General features: G+C 56.2%; 4 protein-coding genes across 4 annotated transcripts; 2 read left to right on the top strand and 2 right to left on the bottom strand.

Annotated features, from left to right (window-relative positions):
- Positions 1-1,465: 1,465 nt before the first annotated feature.
- Positions 1,466-4,896, bottom strand: CHGG_06803 (uncharacterized protein; the record flags this gene model as incomplete). Its single annotated transcript, XM_001222897.1, has 2 exons — positions 1,466-4,619; positions 4,730-4,896. 2 exons carry the CDS (start codon positions 4,894-4,896, stop codon positions 1,466-1,468), a joined length of 3,321 nt encoding a protein of 1,106 aa, XP_001222898.1.
- An 831-nt stretch (positions 4,897-5,727) lies between these two features.
- On the top strand, positions 5,728-6,582 carry CHGG_06802 (uncharacterized protein; the record flags this gene model as incomplete). Its single annotated transcript, XM_001222896.1, has 1 exon — positions 5,728-6,582. One exon carries the CDS (start codon positions 5,728-5,730, stop codon positions 6,580-6,582), a length of 855 nt encoding a protein of 284 aa, XP_001222897.1.
- Positions 6,583-7,307: 725 nt separating this feature from the next.
- CHGG_06801 (uncharacterized protein) lies at positions 7,308-15,913 on the top strand (the record flags this gene model as incomplete). Its single annotated transcript, XM_001222895.1, has 8 exons — positions 7,308-8,017; positions 8,209-9,061; positions 9,719-9,807; positions 10,001-10,194; positions 10,867-13,178; positions 13,443-14,912; positions 15,015-15,550; positions 15,766-15,913. 8 exons carry the CDS (start codon positions 7,308-7,310, stop codon positions 15,911-15,913), a joined length of 6,312 nt encoding a protein of 2,103 aa, XP_001222896.1.
- A 718-nt stretch (positions 15,914-16,631) lies between these two features.
- CHGG_06800 (uncharacterized protein) lies at positions 16,632-16,943 on the bottom strand (the record flags this gene model as incomplete). The annotated part of the gene is made up of 2 exons (XM_001222894.1): positions 16,632-16,675; positions 16,805-16,943. 2 exons carry the CDS (start codon positions 16,941-16,943, stop codon positions 16,632-16,634), a joined length of 183 nt encoding a protein of 60 aa, XP_001222895.1.
- Positions 16,944-17,754: the final 811 nt, after the last annotated feature.

Below are 17,754 nucleotides of genomic sequence, written 5' to 3'. Positions count from 1 at the left end.
TGGAGGACCCGTTGGAATATGTTGTCGAATATGCCCGGATTGGGGCATTGCTGGTGCCACGGGAAGGATCCTGCAACGCTTGTCCCTGCGGCACAGCATTGGTGATGGTCCCGCTTTGGGCTGTGAGAGGCGCACCCTGGTCTCAGCCGCCAGTGGCCATCCCGTGTTGTGTCATGACTGCCTCAACCTTATTTGGACGGTCCTTTATGTTCTCACCTGTTCCCGGGCTACATGTGTATTACGGCTTCCTTTGAGCCATCTCCCCGCTGATGCCCCAAGTGGTCTCAGATGGCGAAGAAAGACTCGGCTCAACCTGACTCATGCTAATCCTCGGGGTTTCGTTCAATATTAGAAATCGATAGTGGGGGCAAACAATCAAGGCATCGTCGTTCTAAGCCCCGACCTTTGAGTTATTGGCCACACCAAGCGCACCTACTATAGTTCTTTTCGTCTTCCTCTACCAATAGGCATCGCGACTTCTCCGGTACCAACTTTCGGCTAGAGGGATGAAAAGAAAGCCATTCGGAAGCTCGAAGGCCACCTGCTGTTTCTTTAAGTCGGTTTTTTCTTTTCTATTTGTTTTACTCCACGGACAGGGTAGTAGAAGACGCCTGGAAAGCGAGGTGGCTGAAGGAACGGGACGGCAGGGCAATCAATAGACCGGCGGACGACTTTGACCATCAGCGGGAGACGATATTCCGGAACGAAACCCTAAGACGGCACGACGGTCTCAGCAGGGCGAAGAGCTCACTGCTGATTCAAATCCGGACAGGAGAAATAGGCTTACGGGACTTCTTGTTTACACGGGGAGTCCCGGAGGTTCTGACACCTGTCTGCGAGTGTGGCGAGGGACGAGAGACTGCCGAACACCTGGTAGTGTGGTGTTTGGCCCCACCGTTGACTCGAAGATGGGAAAGAACTGGAATTCGGACACGACGGGACTTTTACTCTGTTCTACACGGCATCAATCCCACGACTGCACGACTCGCGAGGAGAGTCCTCGACTGGCTGATGGACTCGGGGAAGCTGCCGATGTACAGCTTAGCCAGGAGGCTCGAGCTGGAAGCGGCGGCCTGAAGCGCCCCCGTCCGGAGGCCAGGAGGCCTCCTCTCTTTGTATACGCAGACTCACCAGAACGCATCGTTCCTTGATTGTTGGTATGAGGTTTTCACCCGGCCCGGGAGGGCACGGTTTTCCTGTACACTAAATAGCAGAGGGTCCGGCACGCCCTAGGGCATATTATTATTTCTCTTATCACGCTAGGTACTAAGTACATGCGGTCCCTCAGCGATTAACTCGGTAGGAAAAACCATGCCTAAGCTGGATGAAAACCTCCGCACCTCCGCTGCGGCCTTGCCGCTACCCCGTGGATCCATCTCCTCGAAAGGGCTCACCCACCTTCCGAGGTCAAAGTAACGAAATAGATAAAATGAGTCGTAACCTCTGTTCCATCGATGCCCTTCTGCTACTCCGCTTCGGCCCCGCCGCGGGCCTCTTCGTTGTTCTCATTTTCCAGCTCTACCGCCAGCCGGAACTCGTTCAGCCTCCCCAGCCCAAGCACCCACCCCACCACTATGGCAGCCTTCTCCACGTCATCTAGCCACTCCAGTAGCTCTGCGCCGTCGTCTGGCCAGGGATGAGGTTTATCTGCGGCTCCGTTGCATTCGAGTACGAGGTGTTCGAATGTCTCGCGCGCCATACCGCAGCGGCATACCGGCGTTACTACCTCGGGGACCCTCCTAGTAAAGAGGAACCCTCGAAGCCCAATCTTCCCGGTCCTCGCTTGCACTAGGAGAGTACTCTTCGCCTTCGATAGCTCCCAGGCTGGGTCCCTCGACCGGTGTCGGTTCATGATAGAGGCGTCGAACCGCGCGGTCGCATCGGCCGGTTCGAGGGCCCGCCCCGGGTTCCTAGCGACCACCCTAGCTACCTCACTCTCCCATCTTCCAATCCAATCCCTTCTCATTGCCTCCTCCATCCACCTCTCGAGCTGTTTCTTGTGGTTTGGTACTGGGCCGGTTGACCCTGGCTCTAGCTCCTCCTTTTCCGGCCTCGACTCGAGGGGGGCCCACTCCTGTGCCCACCTCTTCTTCCATTCTCCCGAGCCTTTTTCCGCTGGTGCCGTTGCTATATCGTCTATCTCCCGCCGAGGTCTTCCCCTCCCCCTTCTGCGCCTCCGCCGCAGGATCGCAGCGATTGTGGCAGGGGTCTGGCGGATTAGCCTCGCCTCCTCTGATATCCTAACCCGATCCTCGAAGGCAAGGAGCCTCCTGTTGAGGTACAGGTCGATGGGTGGGCAATAGGTTTCTGTCTCCAAGCTCCGTATTGGGGTAGCCTTGTAGGCCCCAGCGACCACCCTGAGGCACTCCGATTGGATCTTTGCGAGTTCCTTTGCGGCCCCGCGGGGGGGGCCCCCTACCTCTGTAGGGGTGTGGAAGGCTGAGGCTCCATACGCGATCGCACTGCGGATCACTTTCGAGTAGATCTCCCTCGCCCTCGCGAAGGTACACCCCCACGTCTTTGCCGCGAGCCTTGTTAGGGCACAGGTCTGGGTCTTCATCTTCTTCCTCACCGCCGCGAGGTGTGCGCGGTACCTCAGCTTCCTATCGAGCCAAACCCCAAGGAATCTAGCATCCTCAACTGGTTTCAGCTCTACCCCCCCGATCGTTAGGGTCTTCTCGATCGGGGCCCTTGCTCTCGAAAAGTGGATTAGTTCGCTCTTCGCTGGCTCGAATTCCATACCCCTCTCTGCTGCCCAACCTGCACAGTGTCCCCAGGCCTCCGCTAGGATGCCGCAGGTACCCTCCGTCGTCTCCGCTACGGCCAGGATATTTGTGTCGTCTGCGAACCCTACCACGATTGCCCCCCTTACTACCTCGAGCCTCTTGTAGAGTGTTGAGATAAACAGAAGGAAGAGGATTGGGGAGAGGGGGGACCCCTGCGGGACCCCTGCGGCCACCTCGTACCTTTCGGACATCGTCCCATCGAACCAGAGTTTTGCCGACCTCCCAGCGGTGAACGAATCGACCCATCTAAGGGTCCACAGCGGGACCCCCAGTTCTCTAAGGGTCCTTGTGAGCCATCCGTGGTGTACCCTATCGAAGGCCCCTTTGAGGTCTAGTTGAAGGAGAGATGCGTTCGCCTTATGCCGCCAGGTCTCGTGTACGGCATCCGTGACCACCCTGATCGCGAATTCCGTGGAGCGGCCGCTGCGGTTCCCCATCTGCCCCTCGGGGAGCCATCCCTGCTTCTCCGCTTCCCGGGAGAGGCGTTCTGCGATTACCATTTCGACGACTTTCCCAACGCTGCTGAGGAGGGTGATCGGCCTCCAGGCGCCCGCTGTTTTTTGTTGCTCCTCTGACTTACCGGGCTTCCTAAGTACCACTACTCTTCCGCTGCGAAATCGCCGCGGGAACACTCCGTGCGCGAGGCTCCCTCTTGTAAGGACCGCCATTGCGTTGTAGAGGGGTTCGCCGCAGGCCTTTAAGAACCCGTTGGAAAGTCCATCCTCCCCAGGTGCCTTGTTGTTTGCTGTTCTTGCCAGGGTCTTTCTAATATCCTCGTTGGTCACTTCCTGGTGGAGGAACTCGTACTCCTTATCGGGCCCGTGGCTATATCCCCGCGGCCCCGGGTCGACTCCTGGTATAACGGTAGGGAAGAACCGGTCTGCGAGGATACTAGACTTCTCCCCATGCGTCTCTGCTGTGCCTCCGTCCTCCTTGGTCAGGGAGGGGATCTTTGGTGGTGCCGCCGCGATATGGCTTCGGAGCCTCGCCCACCTCTCTATAGCCCACAGCTTCTGGGGGTCGGCCGATGCTTCGTGGATACCCTGCCTCCAGCACTTCGTCTGCGACCTTCTGATGATAGCTCTCTGTGCTCTCCTCGCCTCTTCGAGTTCTTCGCGGCGCCACGGCGTCCTCACAGCTCTCCAGTCTCGGAAGGCTTTTCGCGTTCTCCTCGTCGCGTTCTTGATTTTAATGTTCCACCAGATGGCCTGCCTTCCGCTACTACGCTTTCTCCGTGGGACCGCCTCGTTGGCGATTCCAATTAGCTCCTCTAGTAGTTTGTTGAAGGAGGGTTCCACTTGCTCCGGGTGTTCGATTCGTTCGGGGACAGTGATCCTAGCTTTCGCTAGCTCTTCGACTTGCTCCTCGTTCATTAAGCCCCAGCTCCAGCCCTCTAGGACTTCGCTACGCTCTCTTTTCTGCCTCTCGTCGTAGACCGAGATTCGTTGTGGGACATGGTCTGACCCCCCTAAGCACGGGTCCCCCGGTCCGTGGTACACCGCTGTAGAGGTTTTTGTGACCCATGCGTGGTCGATGGTGCTGTCTCGCTCCCCCCTTGTTGCGTTCCCGTAGCGGGTAACCTCGCCCCATGGTGTTATAAGGTCGAGCCCCCAGACCTCTGCGAGGCCGTGGAGCAGGCCCACGCCCCGGCTTGTTCTGCCTTCTGCATCCCACATCGGGTGGTGGAGATTCATATCCCCTACAACCACATTACGGCCCCGCGGCTGTCTCTCTGCAAGCTCTTTGAGTGGTGTCTTCCATTGTTCGTATGGTTCCCCTGGCCCCTGGCCTGGGGAGTATACCGACCAGACTGTCAGTGCCTCTTCGGCGCCGCTGTGGAAGGTTACTGCAACCCAGTCATCCCCCCTCTCGAACTCCCAGCTACCCTCCTCGTGCTCCTTACTCACGTATATTAGCGCCCTCCCCCTGCCTGTACTCGTTACTACCCAGTATCGGCAGCCTGCCGGGCAGTATGGGCTACTCGTTCGCTTCTTACTCTAGGTTCCTGGATTGCTATTATGTCGTAGCGATCTCTCTGCTCCACCGCATCCCTCCTCACCCTCTCGTACGCCTTCGCAACGTTCCAGTAGAGGATCTTCCACTCTACCATTTCCGCGGGGGGTCAGTTCTCGCGGCCCACACGCCCTAGGGCATAGCGGAGTATGAATAATAATTATAATGGTGTTTGGTGGGTCGCTACAGCCGCGGTGGCGATATTGATATAGCATCCACTCTACTAGTATAACTGAACTGGAAGTAAGGATAAAGGATGGTTGGGGTTAAGATCATTTGGTACCATGATCTCCTTCTCCTTGACTAGGTGCGATAGGGATATGTGCAAGTACTTCTTATGTGTAAAAGAAAATGACAGAATTTGGTGATGGCGGTGTCAAATCGACGGAGATCGAAGACTCGTCCTCTCGCTTTGGCTGCGAAGGGGATTTGGCTGCGTCAACGGGTTCAATAGCACTGGTTTACTCTTTCTCCTTCTTTTAATGTAGGAATCTGTATAAACGAGACGAACACCAACACACTTAGGGTTAGAATTTCCACCCCACACGAGCTACCGAAATCCCGAAATTTGTACGAGCTACATAAGGGGGCGGGTCGTGTATAATGACCACGAAATCTGAATGATGCTGACTAGTTCGTTATCGGACAACTTAAAACATGGAATTTTGGCTCTTTAGATTCCTATAAACAGACGGTAAACATATTAGAAATTGACTTTATCATCTAATTCAGGTTGGACTGTCAACTCGGATTGCAAGGGGGATGTTTACCCTAACCCTGAATTTTCAGGCTCAACCAAGTGGACACATGTTGGAGCAGGCCAGATTTTAGTTAGACTCGGATCACAAATCGTTGTTTGTGACGCATCCATCCTTCAAGAGAAATATCTCAACAGCAAACGGCCGGCATCAACACTAGCATTTCAACAATGGCAACCGATCAAATTCTCACGCTATCCTGCCCGGACAAGCCGGGTATTGTGCACGCTGTGACGGGCATCTTCGCCCGCGAGGAGCACAATATCCTGGATTTGCAGCAGTTCTCCGACCCCGTGAGCGAAAAATTCTTCATGAGGGTGCACTTCGGCCCCAGCCCAAGGGCGGCAGAATCGACCGAGCATTTGCGTCCTATCTTTGACTCGCTGGCCGAGGACTACAAGATGACGTATAAGATCAGACCTGTTTCCCAGAAACCTCGGGTGCTTATCATGGTGTCCAAGATTGGGCACTGCCTCAATGACCTCCTCTTCCGCGCCAAGGCCGGCCAACTCCCCATTGAAATTCCTCTGATCGTGTCCAACCACCCGGAGTTCGCCGCACTCGCCGCAAGTTATGGGATTGAGTTTCACCATCTCCCCGTCACGAAGGAGACCAAGGCGGTCCAGGAAGGGCAGATTCTCGACCTCATCAAGAAGCACAGCATCGAACTTGTCGTCCTAGCACGATACATGCAGGTCCTCAGTCCGACCCTTTGCGAAGCCATGTCCGGCCGCATCATCAACATTCACCACAGCTTCCTGCCGTCTTTCAAGGGTGCCAAGCCGTACCATCAAGCCTACGACCGGGGCGTCAAGATCATTGGCGCCACGGCGCACTTTGTCACAGCCGACCTGGACGAAGGCCCCATCATTGAGCAGCGGGTAGCGCGCGTTGACCACAGCATTAACCCCAACGGGTTGGTCGATGAAGGCTCCAACATCGAGAGCCAAGTTCTCGCTGCTGCGGTCAAATGGTATGCGGAAGGCCGCGTTTTCCTGAATGGCACCAAGACGGTTGTCTTTTAAGAGTAGAAGGAGGCTGGAATGAGTGTGAGGATGGAGGCCTGGTCATAGAAAGGCGTAGGGGCGGTAAAAATGAATAAATCATCATATCGACCCGTGACGGTAGCCACGAATCAAGCCACATCCATATTTGACGGCCTCAGACGTCTGCTTGGAAAAGGAAACGGCAACTGCACGCGTTTCGGGGGCATGGGCAAGAATAATGTCCTTGGCTTATATCGATATAAAGGTGACACGTGAGTGGCTGCCTGCTTCGGGACTTCATCGTCAGGTCAAATTGCTGTACTTCCATGTTGATATCGCCAACCCAAACCACTTCGCACACCAGATTTCCGGACACGATGCTCCGGCTTGCTGGACGCCAAGCGCCGATCGGAGGCACGACTGCCAAGACTCTGAAGGGACAAGGGTTGATGACATCACCGTTGTGCTCGCCATAACCCCTAACCCTAATTGGGAAAGCGCCATGCATGGAAGACGCTGTGCAGCTGTGCAGCGAGCCTGGAATGTGAGAAAGAGGACGAATCGTCCATGCCATTCGAGAAACCCCTCCATCCATCACCCATCACTGCTTCAAGACCGACCTACACCAAACACCGCCCGCAGTCCGAAAAAGGAGTTCGTCCTAGATAGACGAAGTCTCACAGTATCCTCGACCATCAATTGTACGCGCCGTCAAGACCCAATTACCAAGCTCGCCGCCCCCGGGCGCGTAGTTTTCCTTTCCAATGGTGCATGGAACTCAGGCAACCCACGCCGCAGCGAGGGCTGCTGCACCAACAAACACGTCGCGACCAAATTTCTCTCGAACACGCCGTTCCCGCGCATCAGGATCCTTCCACGCCGGAGCGCCGTTCCCGATACCGTCCCCGTACGATGAACCCGTCCCTGCCAGTAATCGGACGCGAAGACGTTCCGCTGTTCGCCAATTGCTCCGTCGCCAGTCGACGGCCAAATACCACACTTTCCCCACCCCACCACCAGACGCCCCTTCGGACGACCAGCGGTCACCCCAAGAACCCAAGGCCTGGTACAAACGTCTTTTCCGGCCCTTTAATCACGCATCCAACCCCGAGCAAGACTCGGCCGATGGCTTACCACGCAACGCGCCGGGCGCCGACGAGGACGGTCACCGAGATCGGAGGAGGCAATTAGCGGATTCGGACACTTATTCTGCCGACGAAGATATCACTCCATTGCCCTGGGAACAATTGGGCCTTCTTGCGCTTCTCTCGCTCGCGGAACAAACCGCGCTGAACTCGATTGGCCCATACCTGCCAACCATGGTGGCCTCTTTCGACGAGATCCCCGGACGGGTCATGAGGGTTTATACGTCGGCCTCCTCGCATCGGCCTTTGCCCTGGCAACAGGCTGGCCACCAATTGCTCTGGGGCTATCTGTCGGACCGCCGTGGAACGCAAGCCGACCATGCTGCTAGGTACCTTCTTGTTGATGGGTTGCTTCGTTTGCTTCGGCTTTTGTATCACATATGCCCAACTAATCATGGTCCCATAATTGCGATGGGGTTGCTCAATGGCAATGCAGCCATCGTGCCGACTTGCTTGGGCGAAATATACGGGATCGCACAAACCAAAGCAGCGCATTCACTTGGCTCCCGGTCATTTACAGTCTTGGGAGCATCACGGGCCCCGCCCTGGGTGGTTTATTGGTTGGGCTTTCCAGGAAGGACAAATACCCATTTCTGGCGCCCAACATTGTGGATGCCGCCCTTCTACTTTCCAGCGTGGTGGTGTTAGCTATTTGGTTCGATGAGACTCTCGGTTCCGCTGACCGCGCCGCGGCTGGCCCGGGCTTAGGCTGGTTCAAAAGGGTACGAGAGTGGTGCTCAGCGCGCTGGGGCACGGCGCCAAGCAATTTTAGAGGCGAAGGCAGACAGTTGTCAGGCCCTATGCGCACCGCGCTGGGCGGCCTGGACACGCACCCGGATTGTGAGGACGAAGTTTTTGGCTCCGAAGACGAACAGCAAGAGCTACTCTCGCCCCAAGGCAGTCAGCACGCAGACGGCGACAGCAAGGGCGCCGAGGGTCAGGAATCGGCCTTCCGTGAACTACGCAACCGCAACACACTGGCCGTCTTGGGGACCTATCTTGTCTTCCAGCTCGCCAACATCTCCTTCAATTCCCTGTACCCCATATTCGCTTCCTCCCCACCGCCCACAGGCCGCCAACTTGGACCCGGTATCATCGGAGTCAGCCTCTCGTTGGCAGGCTTGGCCACTATTTTTTTCCAACTCTTTGCTTTTCAAAAACTCAAGACACGGATCGGAAACCTCGGCACCTACCGCTATTCATTGCTTGGCATGGCCATTAGCATGGCGCTCATGCCCTGGGTCAACCATCTTGATGATGAGCCAATACTTGGACTAGGGACTGGCAAGACCTGGTTGTATGGCGAGTTGGGGGTCATTCTGGTACTCAAGAACATCTGCGCCGTTGGTGGGCTCAGCAGCGTTATGTTGTTGGTAAGTTCTCACGGCTCATAATTTACCATGCTGAGGGCACAAGCTAACCGATGGCCAGATTACCAACTCTGCACCGTCACACGAAACCTTGGGCACCCTCAACGGGATCGCCCAGACCCTCTCTGCCGCTGGCCGTAGTATCGGGCCGTTTCTATCTGGCGGCCTCTTCACTTTATCAACAGGCGTAAAACCGAAGGGGGAGGTGCTTGCTTGGGGCCTCTTTGCCGGGGTCACTCTTGCGGGGTGGCTCGGTTCATTCGCTATCCGTAACAAGGGTCTTGAGAGCGCCGAATGGTCGGGTAGCGATAACGATGTTGAAAGTGACAGACTGGGGGACGAAGAGCAACATATTGGTTCATGACGCTATCACCGTCGAGTAACCGGGTATGACGCTACATTTCTAGAGTTTCCGGTGGGATTTACATGGTTGTGCTCCTGGTCGTTTTGTCCACAGCAGTAACAAATATCATTATTCCAGTTTCCAACACAGCTAGATTTCATGTCAGTCTACTTTATTCACCCAGGAGCCACACCGGAGCAACAGCCCCCGTAGCGAGCCTTAGCGAGCGGAGGTGGCTGTGCGTAGGTTTGGCGGATGGGGGTTCTATACAGGTTCAGACAGTTAATTCCTGTGCTCTGATTGGCTGAAATTTCTAGACCCACCTTTCCCGACGGGGCGATTGGCTGACGGCACTTGGTGAGCGGCCCGAATCAGACCGCATGCAAAAGCGCCGGTCCGGCGGCACGTGATACAACACTTGACATCGCACGTGATATCGCAAAGCTTGCAATGACGTCGGCTTCATGCCCCGCCAAACAAGCTCCCCACCATCAAAACAACCAATTCGCATTACCATTGGCAATCGCACCAGCCATCCCAGAATCATCGCGCAGAACCCAATTCTTAAGATACGGCAAATCTACACAACGAAACGATAGCTCGTCAATTGCGCCAGCTTCTGGCAACTTTTCAGCTCATTTCCAGCAGATGGCGGGCGTGGGAGCTGCAGACGCGCCCGGTAGAAGTGGCGATAGTGGCAACCGCGGCAACGGGGCTGGCGACACCATTGCTGGCCCCAGCACCATGATTTGCTTTAGATGCAATACCCGAAGGCCTGTTAGCATGTTCTACGGTAAGAAGGGCGGGTTGGTTGGAAGCTGTACTATTTGCCGTGACGACAAAGCCGCTACGCGCCGTCAAGAAGTTGTTCCTTACTCCCACTTCGTCACGCCACTGAGCTAACTATGAGGCTATTCCCAGCTTGCACGCGTGGACTATCTACGACGAAGCCTCGAAGCTGCGGCTGCTCCATCCTCCAATCCCTCAAGTTCTCAAGCAGTCGTCCCTCCCAAATCTTCGTCGCTTTCCCAGCAGCCATCCGCGACACCCAAGCGGTCCCAAGCAGTAGCTGCAATTACGCCCAGCCAGCCACGAGAAGCTCCTCATCGCCCAGTCACGCCTTTGGCTCTAGAGGAAATTCGCGTTGAGCTTGGCACGCCGCTTGCAAGTCTACCGTTGCAGCTGTCCGAAAGGAGGGCTACAGCCCATCCCGCAGCTATAGCAGCGACGTCTCCCCACTCTCCTACGCCTGTAGTGGCACCGTCACCGTCACCGCTACGGCGACGAGATCGAGTCTTCAGTCGCATTACCTCCGCAGCAACTACAGCAACTTACTTTCGCCGTGGCCAGCACTCAGGCGACAGTCCCCCAACGGCACAAGCTCGCAAAGAGCAAACTGATATCCAACGGCGGCACCGTGCTGAGCGACGGGGCGGAGCTGAGACTAGCCTCACACCTACCCTAGCTCAGCTACGGGCAAAGCCTTCTTCGTCTTCGTCACCGTCTCTCTCCCAGCTTGATTCATCGCGCCCCGCTCCCACGACACCGGGAGCCGGTGGCCCGCCGCTCGTCACACCGGAGGTGCGGCAGGGTCACTCTAGTGGGAGCTTCTTGCCGTCGGGCCGGTCATCGGTCCACTCGTCTCAATATGACGGTGACGACGTCCCCAACAACTTCTCCTCAAGCCAGCTTCCCTCCAGCCTCATCCCCGCCTCCCAGTTGCCTCCACGCCCTGCGAGAGGACGCCCGCTTTCAGTGCGGCCTATACCTGCTCGCGATCTCACAGCACCCGATCCTCCATTTGAGCCGGGGGTGACGCCGCTGGATACAATTGCGGTAACTTCGGAGGATGCCCGGCTTATCAAATCCTTTCACCAGCAGCTTACGGACGACAAGATGGAGCTTTGCGGCCGGTGTCAGCACCGCTGGTTTGACATGAAGCTACGGGACTTTAATGGTGTTGCTGTCTGCCACACGTGCCAGCGTCGCGACTTCCCCTACCTCCGTGAGCAAGCCGACCAGCCTCCCCTTCCCTATTTCTACTCAGCCGCCAACAATCTTGACTTCGGAGACGTCCCTCCTCAGCTGGCAAGACTAGGTGAGCTCACCCCGGTTGAGGAAATGCTTATCGCGCGCGTCCATGTCCATATTCAGGTCCTGACGGTGCGCGGTGCGCAATACAAGTATCGCGGTCACGTCGTGCATTTCTTGCGGGACGTGGGCAAGGTCTATGGCCAGCTACCATGCCTTGCGCGGGATCTTGACGTTATCATCTTACGGCCTGCCAACACCGCAAACCACCCGCATCTCCAGCGCCAGTTCCGCCGTCAATTTGTTGTGCGCCGCAAGGTCGTCACCGCGTGGCTGCTTTTCTTGCGCGCCCACCACCCCGGCTATCGAGATATTGAGGTGGACCAAGCTGCCTTGCAAGCCCTCCCGGAGCGCGGCGATCTCATGGACCAGCTTCCCATCCATGAAGTTGAGGATGCTGCTGTCAGCCTCGAGGATGCTGTTGAAGATGTTGACTTTGATGACCAGGAGGCGGCTGCTGTACCGAATATGGTCGTCAGCGAGCGAGAACTTGATATGTTGCGCGCTGAGCTTGCTGGTGAGCCTCATGTCCACAATCCCATGGAATTTCAACCCCGGCGGCAATCTCCACCTCCAGATGAAGCACCACCAGCTCAGGACCATATCGTCGTCCCCGAGATTCGCAGCACTCCCCTCAGCGAATTCAATCGCTCCCAAGCTCTTCTCTCTCTTGCCTTCCCCTCACTTTACCCGGAAGGAAAAGCTGAATTTGTGCTCCCGCGGCAGCGCAGTATCGAATATGGCGACTATCTACAGCATGCACTGAAATGGCGCGACGGGCGCTTCGCGCGCCACCCCCGATTTCGCTTCGTCGCCTTCAATACTCGGATGAGGCGTCAGATCAGCGCCAGAAGCGCGTTTTTCGTGAAGCGTCATGAGCAGCTCAACCCCGAGCCAGTCAATATCGACACTTTGAAGGAGGCGCTCCGCAATGAGACCCCTGACGGCAAACGGCTTCTTGACTCCATCGTGCGATGGACGGGCAGTATCCGCGGCACCAAAGCTTACTGGGGTGTCAAGCTTCAGGAGCTGCTCGCCATGGCCTTCGCGCTCAAATGCCCCAGTGCTTTCATTACTTTCAGTGCTGCAGATAACCACTGGCAAAGCCTTCATCAACACATGCCGCGCTTTGAGGAGTGGCTGGCTGCTGAAGAGCTCCAGCGGATGCGCATCTCTGTCGCCAATTTGCGCGATAATCCCCATATCGCAGCCTACCACTTTCACCGCCGCCTGCAACTGTTCACCACGCTCGTCATGAAGCAGAAGTTCAATCTCACTGAACTATGGCAACGGTACGAGTGGCAGGGCCGTGGCAGTCCCCACAGCCATGGCCTATACTGGTTCCTTGAAGCACCGCTCCCTGAGGTGACTTCAGAGGCAGCCCGCCAGCAGTTCGCTGAGTTTTGGGGCATTCACGTCCACGCCGTCAACCCGGAGGCTGGGCGGCAGATGCCGCCGGGCGAAAGCAACCCGCTACGCGCCATTCCCACTGTTGACAGTGAGCTAAGCTTCGCTCAGCTGTCCAAGGTTGTCAACCGCGTCCAGCGTCACCACTGCAACACCTCATACTGCTTACGGAAGAAGAAGACTCCCCGGCAACCCCTGGATGCGTCTCCAGCACCAGCGCCTCAGAGTGAGCTCGCCTGCCGCTTCTATTTCCCACGGCCGGAGCACCAAGAAGCCATCGTCACGAAAGCGCTCAACCCAAACTACTAGATGTACGACGGTGCCCGCAATGACGCTATTCTCAACAGCTTCAACCCGGCCGTCATCATCGCGTGGCTGGCAAACATCGATTTCTCTCCCTGCACGTCTCTCTCTGCTGTCGTCAACTACGTCGCCAAATACGCTGCCAAGGGCGAAGAGGCGACGGTCTCATACAGAGAGATGGCCAGCAAGATTCTCCCACACGTCTCTCATCGCACGCCTATGCTTTCTTTCGTCAGCAAGATGATGAATAAGATAGCCGCGGAGCGAGATTACCCAGCCCAGGAGATCGCTCACCATCTCCTTGAGCTTCAACTCGTCCACTGCAGCCGTCAGATTCTCAAGGTGGACTGCCGAAGCCCTGAGGCGCAACGTCAGTACATCATCCATGACGAGACGGTCCAGGAGACGCTCTCCATTTACACTAAATATCTGGGCCGAGAGGACACCGAGGATTGGGGTGGGATCAGCTACTTCCAATTCCTGACGAAGGTGAACTTCTCCAAGAAGCCATGGCGGCACTGGCAAGCACCAGCAAAAGACCGGGTGCTGCGGTACTTTCCCAAATACAAGCAAGAAACTCAAAGAGACGACTTTTGCCGTATGAAGCTGACGTTGCACCACCCCCACCGTCACCACGACGAGCTCAAGATTGTAGATGGTGTCCCGTTTGCTAGCTACTCTGCCGCCTACCGCTACTGCTTGGAGAACCACAGCCACGAAGACGACTATTACGGCGTCATGGCTGACGGTCACGAAGAGGAGTTTCAGGAGGCGTCAGATGAGGACGAGGAGCCACCAGACGCGGCCAATCCCATCCCCTGGGACGAGTTGGCGCGTGAGCTCCCGCGACGGGGTCCGGAGACGGAGGATATCGAACTCCTGGGCAACCGTCCGCAGGATCTTACAAAAGATTGGGGCAGCCACGTTGGCACCCGCCCATACTGGCTCAGCAACCAGCTTTGGAAGGAGACCAAGCTCGCCCATCCCCTTGGCTTTGACGTCGGTGACTTCCCTGACGGTGCGGAGGACACCTTGAGCCCCCACCAGCGCCTCATCTACGACATGGTGATGACCCACGACCAGCAGACTGTTGATGGTTTGCACCCTCCACCGCTCAGGCTCAATATTGACGGCAGAGGCGGCTCAGGCAAGTCTTACGCTATCAAGCTAATATCCGCTCATCTGTACAAGCGGGCGGTGCAGCAAGCGCGCCCTGATGCTGAGAATATCGTCATTCGGTCAGCACCAACGGGCGTAGCTGCCAACGGGATCCAGGGGACCACGCTTCACTCACTGCTCCGCCTCCCCGTCGGTATCGTCGCCTTCGAGCCACTGAGCCCTCCAGACGTGGCTGCCGCGCAAGCTCGCCTCCAGTCGCTCAAATATCTCGTCATTGACGAGAAATCTATGATCTCGCTGAAGACGATGGGCTTCATCGATAACCGCCTGCGTCAGATCTTCCCCCGCAGCAATGAGCCATTCGGGGGGGTCAGTATTCTGCTGATGGGCGACTTCTATCAGCTCCCCCCCGTCAGGGGCAAGCCACTGTACTCCCCGGCTCAGCTAGTTGAGCCGCTAGAGATTACCGGCCGCAATGCTTACCAGGCGCTGAATCAGACCATTGAACTCACCGTCGCCCAGCGTCAGCGAGGTGCGGATCAGGAGGCTTTTCGGGCCGCCCTAGAAGGCCTCAGAAACAACCAGCCAACGGTAGAGCACTAGGAGTTGCTTTGTACCCGTGTACGGTCCAACCTGACGGCAGAGGAGGTCGCGCTTTTCGATGAGGCTATTCGCATCTTCCCTACGAATCAGCAAGTCACCAACTACAACCTCGACCACATGGTCGCCCTCCAGCAGCCTTGCCGCCAAGTCGTCGCCAAGCACACAGGGCTGGGAGCCGAGACAGTGCCCGCCTCCGATGCTGGGAATCTCCACTACAAGCTTCCCCTTTGCATTGGTGCGAGGGTGATGTTGACGGAGAATATCTGGACGCCCGCGGGCCTCGTCAACGGAGCATTGGGGACCGTCCGCGATATTGCCTGGGCAGCAGGCGTAGACTGGAGACAAGAAGCCCCCAACATCGTCGCCGTTGAGTTTGACAGCTACGAGGGCCCGCCGATGTGTCCCGCTGGCTTCTCTGTTGAGGGGGCGCCTCAGGGGGTGAACTACGCCAACGTCGTCCCCATATTTCAATCACTACGCGAATTCCCCAAAGGCCGCATTGTCTGCACCCGCAAGCAGTTTCCTTTGACCATCGCCTACGCCATCACCGTCCACAAGTCGCAGGGGATGACCGTAGAGAAGGCGGTTGTGGATATCTCGGAGCGGGACTTCCAGCCGGGGCTTTCGTATGTGGCTGTTTCGCGGGTCAAGACGCTCCAAGGCGTCATCTTTGACGTCCCCTTTGACTTAAGCGCTTTGAGGCAGAGAAGCCGGGAATCGTTTGAAGCAAGGGAGCAGGATCTACGGCGGCGTGATGCGGAGAGAGTCCCGTTGCCCGCCTGACGTGCGAGTCACCCCCCAACCCATCTCTAAATAGCCTCATCAAATAGTGTTTGCACAGGTCGCCCCAGCGGCCATATTTCAACCTGACACCCCCAACGTCGTCTCAGCGCCATAGCGACAGCACCGGTACTGCCAGTCAATCGCCTACAGCTCCCAGCGACCGCCCGGAACACTTGCTCCGTGTTCTGCCATCTCTCACCGCATAAAAGCAAACACTTTTCGGAAACTCGTCGGTTTTGAGCTTTCTGAGCTCAGCGGGCTTCATGGGAGATGGCGGCATTCGGTGTATCACCCGAGTTAAATTTCTTAGTTCCGACGGCAAAACGCCGGCTGAAATACTGCCAGCTGCCTGTGCCTCTTTGTCCCACTGCAATTGTGCATCGCGCCACCTGGCGACAGCTGCCACCTCTCACCTCCCAGTGAATTCGGCCATCGCTCCCACCCAACTCAGCCATTGCCACCACTCCCAGCCATCGCTATTCAAAACACCAAGAAAGCGTTACCATCACCATTGGTGCGAAAAGACCTTAGTTACCGAGCGAAGAACCAGTCAATTAAGCCCCCAAGATCGCGCCGTGGCGTAGCCGCGGTAATAGCGATCTGGGGCGAGATTGACGGTTCGAAGCCCGTCCGCCGTGGCTCCTGGGTGATTTCTATGCTCGTGTGCTTGCTCCACGCGCATCGGGCTATTTTGTTAATGATGCCCGTGCTTCCAACCTAATAACTAAGGGGGCTCCAGTCCTGTTTCGTTACAGGGGGCAAATCATAAACCGGTACAAATCATGGGGTAATATCGGAGGATCTGGAATTTGTATTTGGGAAAAGATTGTAAGCATCAACTGCATTCCATATTTGGCCCCGGGGGCATCGCTGGGCATCTCGCTTATTGCCCTGAGACTTTATTCATTGTTGGTAACCTCCATTTCAGAGGCCGACATTGTCTTGATTGCTAGCCAGACTTATTGTAACTAAAATGATCATCCAAAGTAGTTACCAACGACCAATCAAACGTCCATGCATGCCTAGTGATCTCCAGTTGCATGTCTCCGAGGTGACTAGGCGCCAGGAACGTGTGGCTTAGCAGCAGAACTTCTGACCGCAAGTGTCGTAACATCCAAGGTTGCAGTAGCAGATCTGCGGGTTGGCCTCAGCCTCTGGAGCCGCCTTTGGGTTGGGTAGAGCCATAGCGCTGGTGAGGAGCAGAGCGACAGCGGTAAAAAGTGTAGCGCACTTCATGGTGACCTGGAAGGCGTTGTTGGTCAGCGCGACAAGAAACTAGTGGTTCGAGGTTGTAAACATACAAGCTTGGTAGGCGGGTGACCTGAAAAACGAAGATGAGTCTTTTGGAGACGGAAAGGTATTATGTTAACGTAAGGTGACTAATGGAGGGAGAGAGAAAAGCATCCTTCGTCAACCGGCACGGAGCAGTGCTTTATATAATGATAGAGCAGACTATGCCGCCCTTGCCCCGGAGATTCAGACACCGACATACCACCTATCATCCCCAAACCTTTTCAAGCTGGCTCGCGCCAGCCAAGACCACACCTCACGCATTTCAATTCTTGTATGGTTGTTAGCGTGGGACAGATGACAGGGGTCTAAGTCCGAGATCAAGGAAGACCGAGCTCAAAGCCCCACGATGACTTTCCATGTTAGGGGACACAAAAGCCGGTTGTTCTCAAGGAAGTTTCCGTTTTTAATATGTTCTCCATTGTCAATACATTGCACTCTTTCACCATCCAGTTAGGAGGGCCCGATGGTAAGCTTGTTGGGCTCTGGATCTCGGAAGCCTAACATCAAGTCACAAAAGCGTAGAGACAAGTGACAACTCCTGCCTTCATGGAGTTACATTCGGATAACTGAAAGGATTCGAAGGATTGACACCACTGGTAGTATAAACTCCAAACAGAGACAGGATTTCCAAGAATTTGAGAGTCCGACCCCTCGCATCAGATCGAGGTGCATCGAGCCGAGGAACTTAGCCGGTATAGCCTATCAGAAACACAGCACCTAGCCAAAAGTGAGGCTACGGAGCTCGAGGGTCCGA

This window comes from Chaetomium globosum, genomic scaffold (genome assembly GCF_000143365.1).
Source record: "Chaetomium globosum CBS 148.51 scaffold_3 genomic scaffold, whole genome shotgun sequence".
In the NCBI taxonomy this organism is placed as follows: Eukaryota; Fungi; Ascomycota; class Sordariomycetes; order Sordariales; family Chaetomiaceae; genus Chaetomium; species Chaetomium globosum.
The sequence above is the reverse complement of the archived record's forward strand: the minus strand, read 5'-3'. Positions and strand labels throughout refer to the sequence as shown.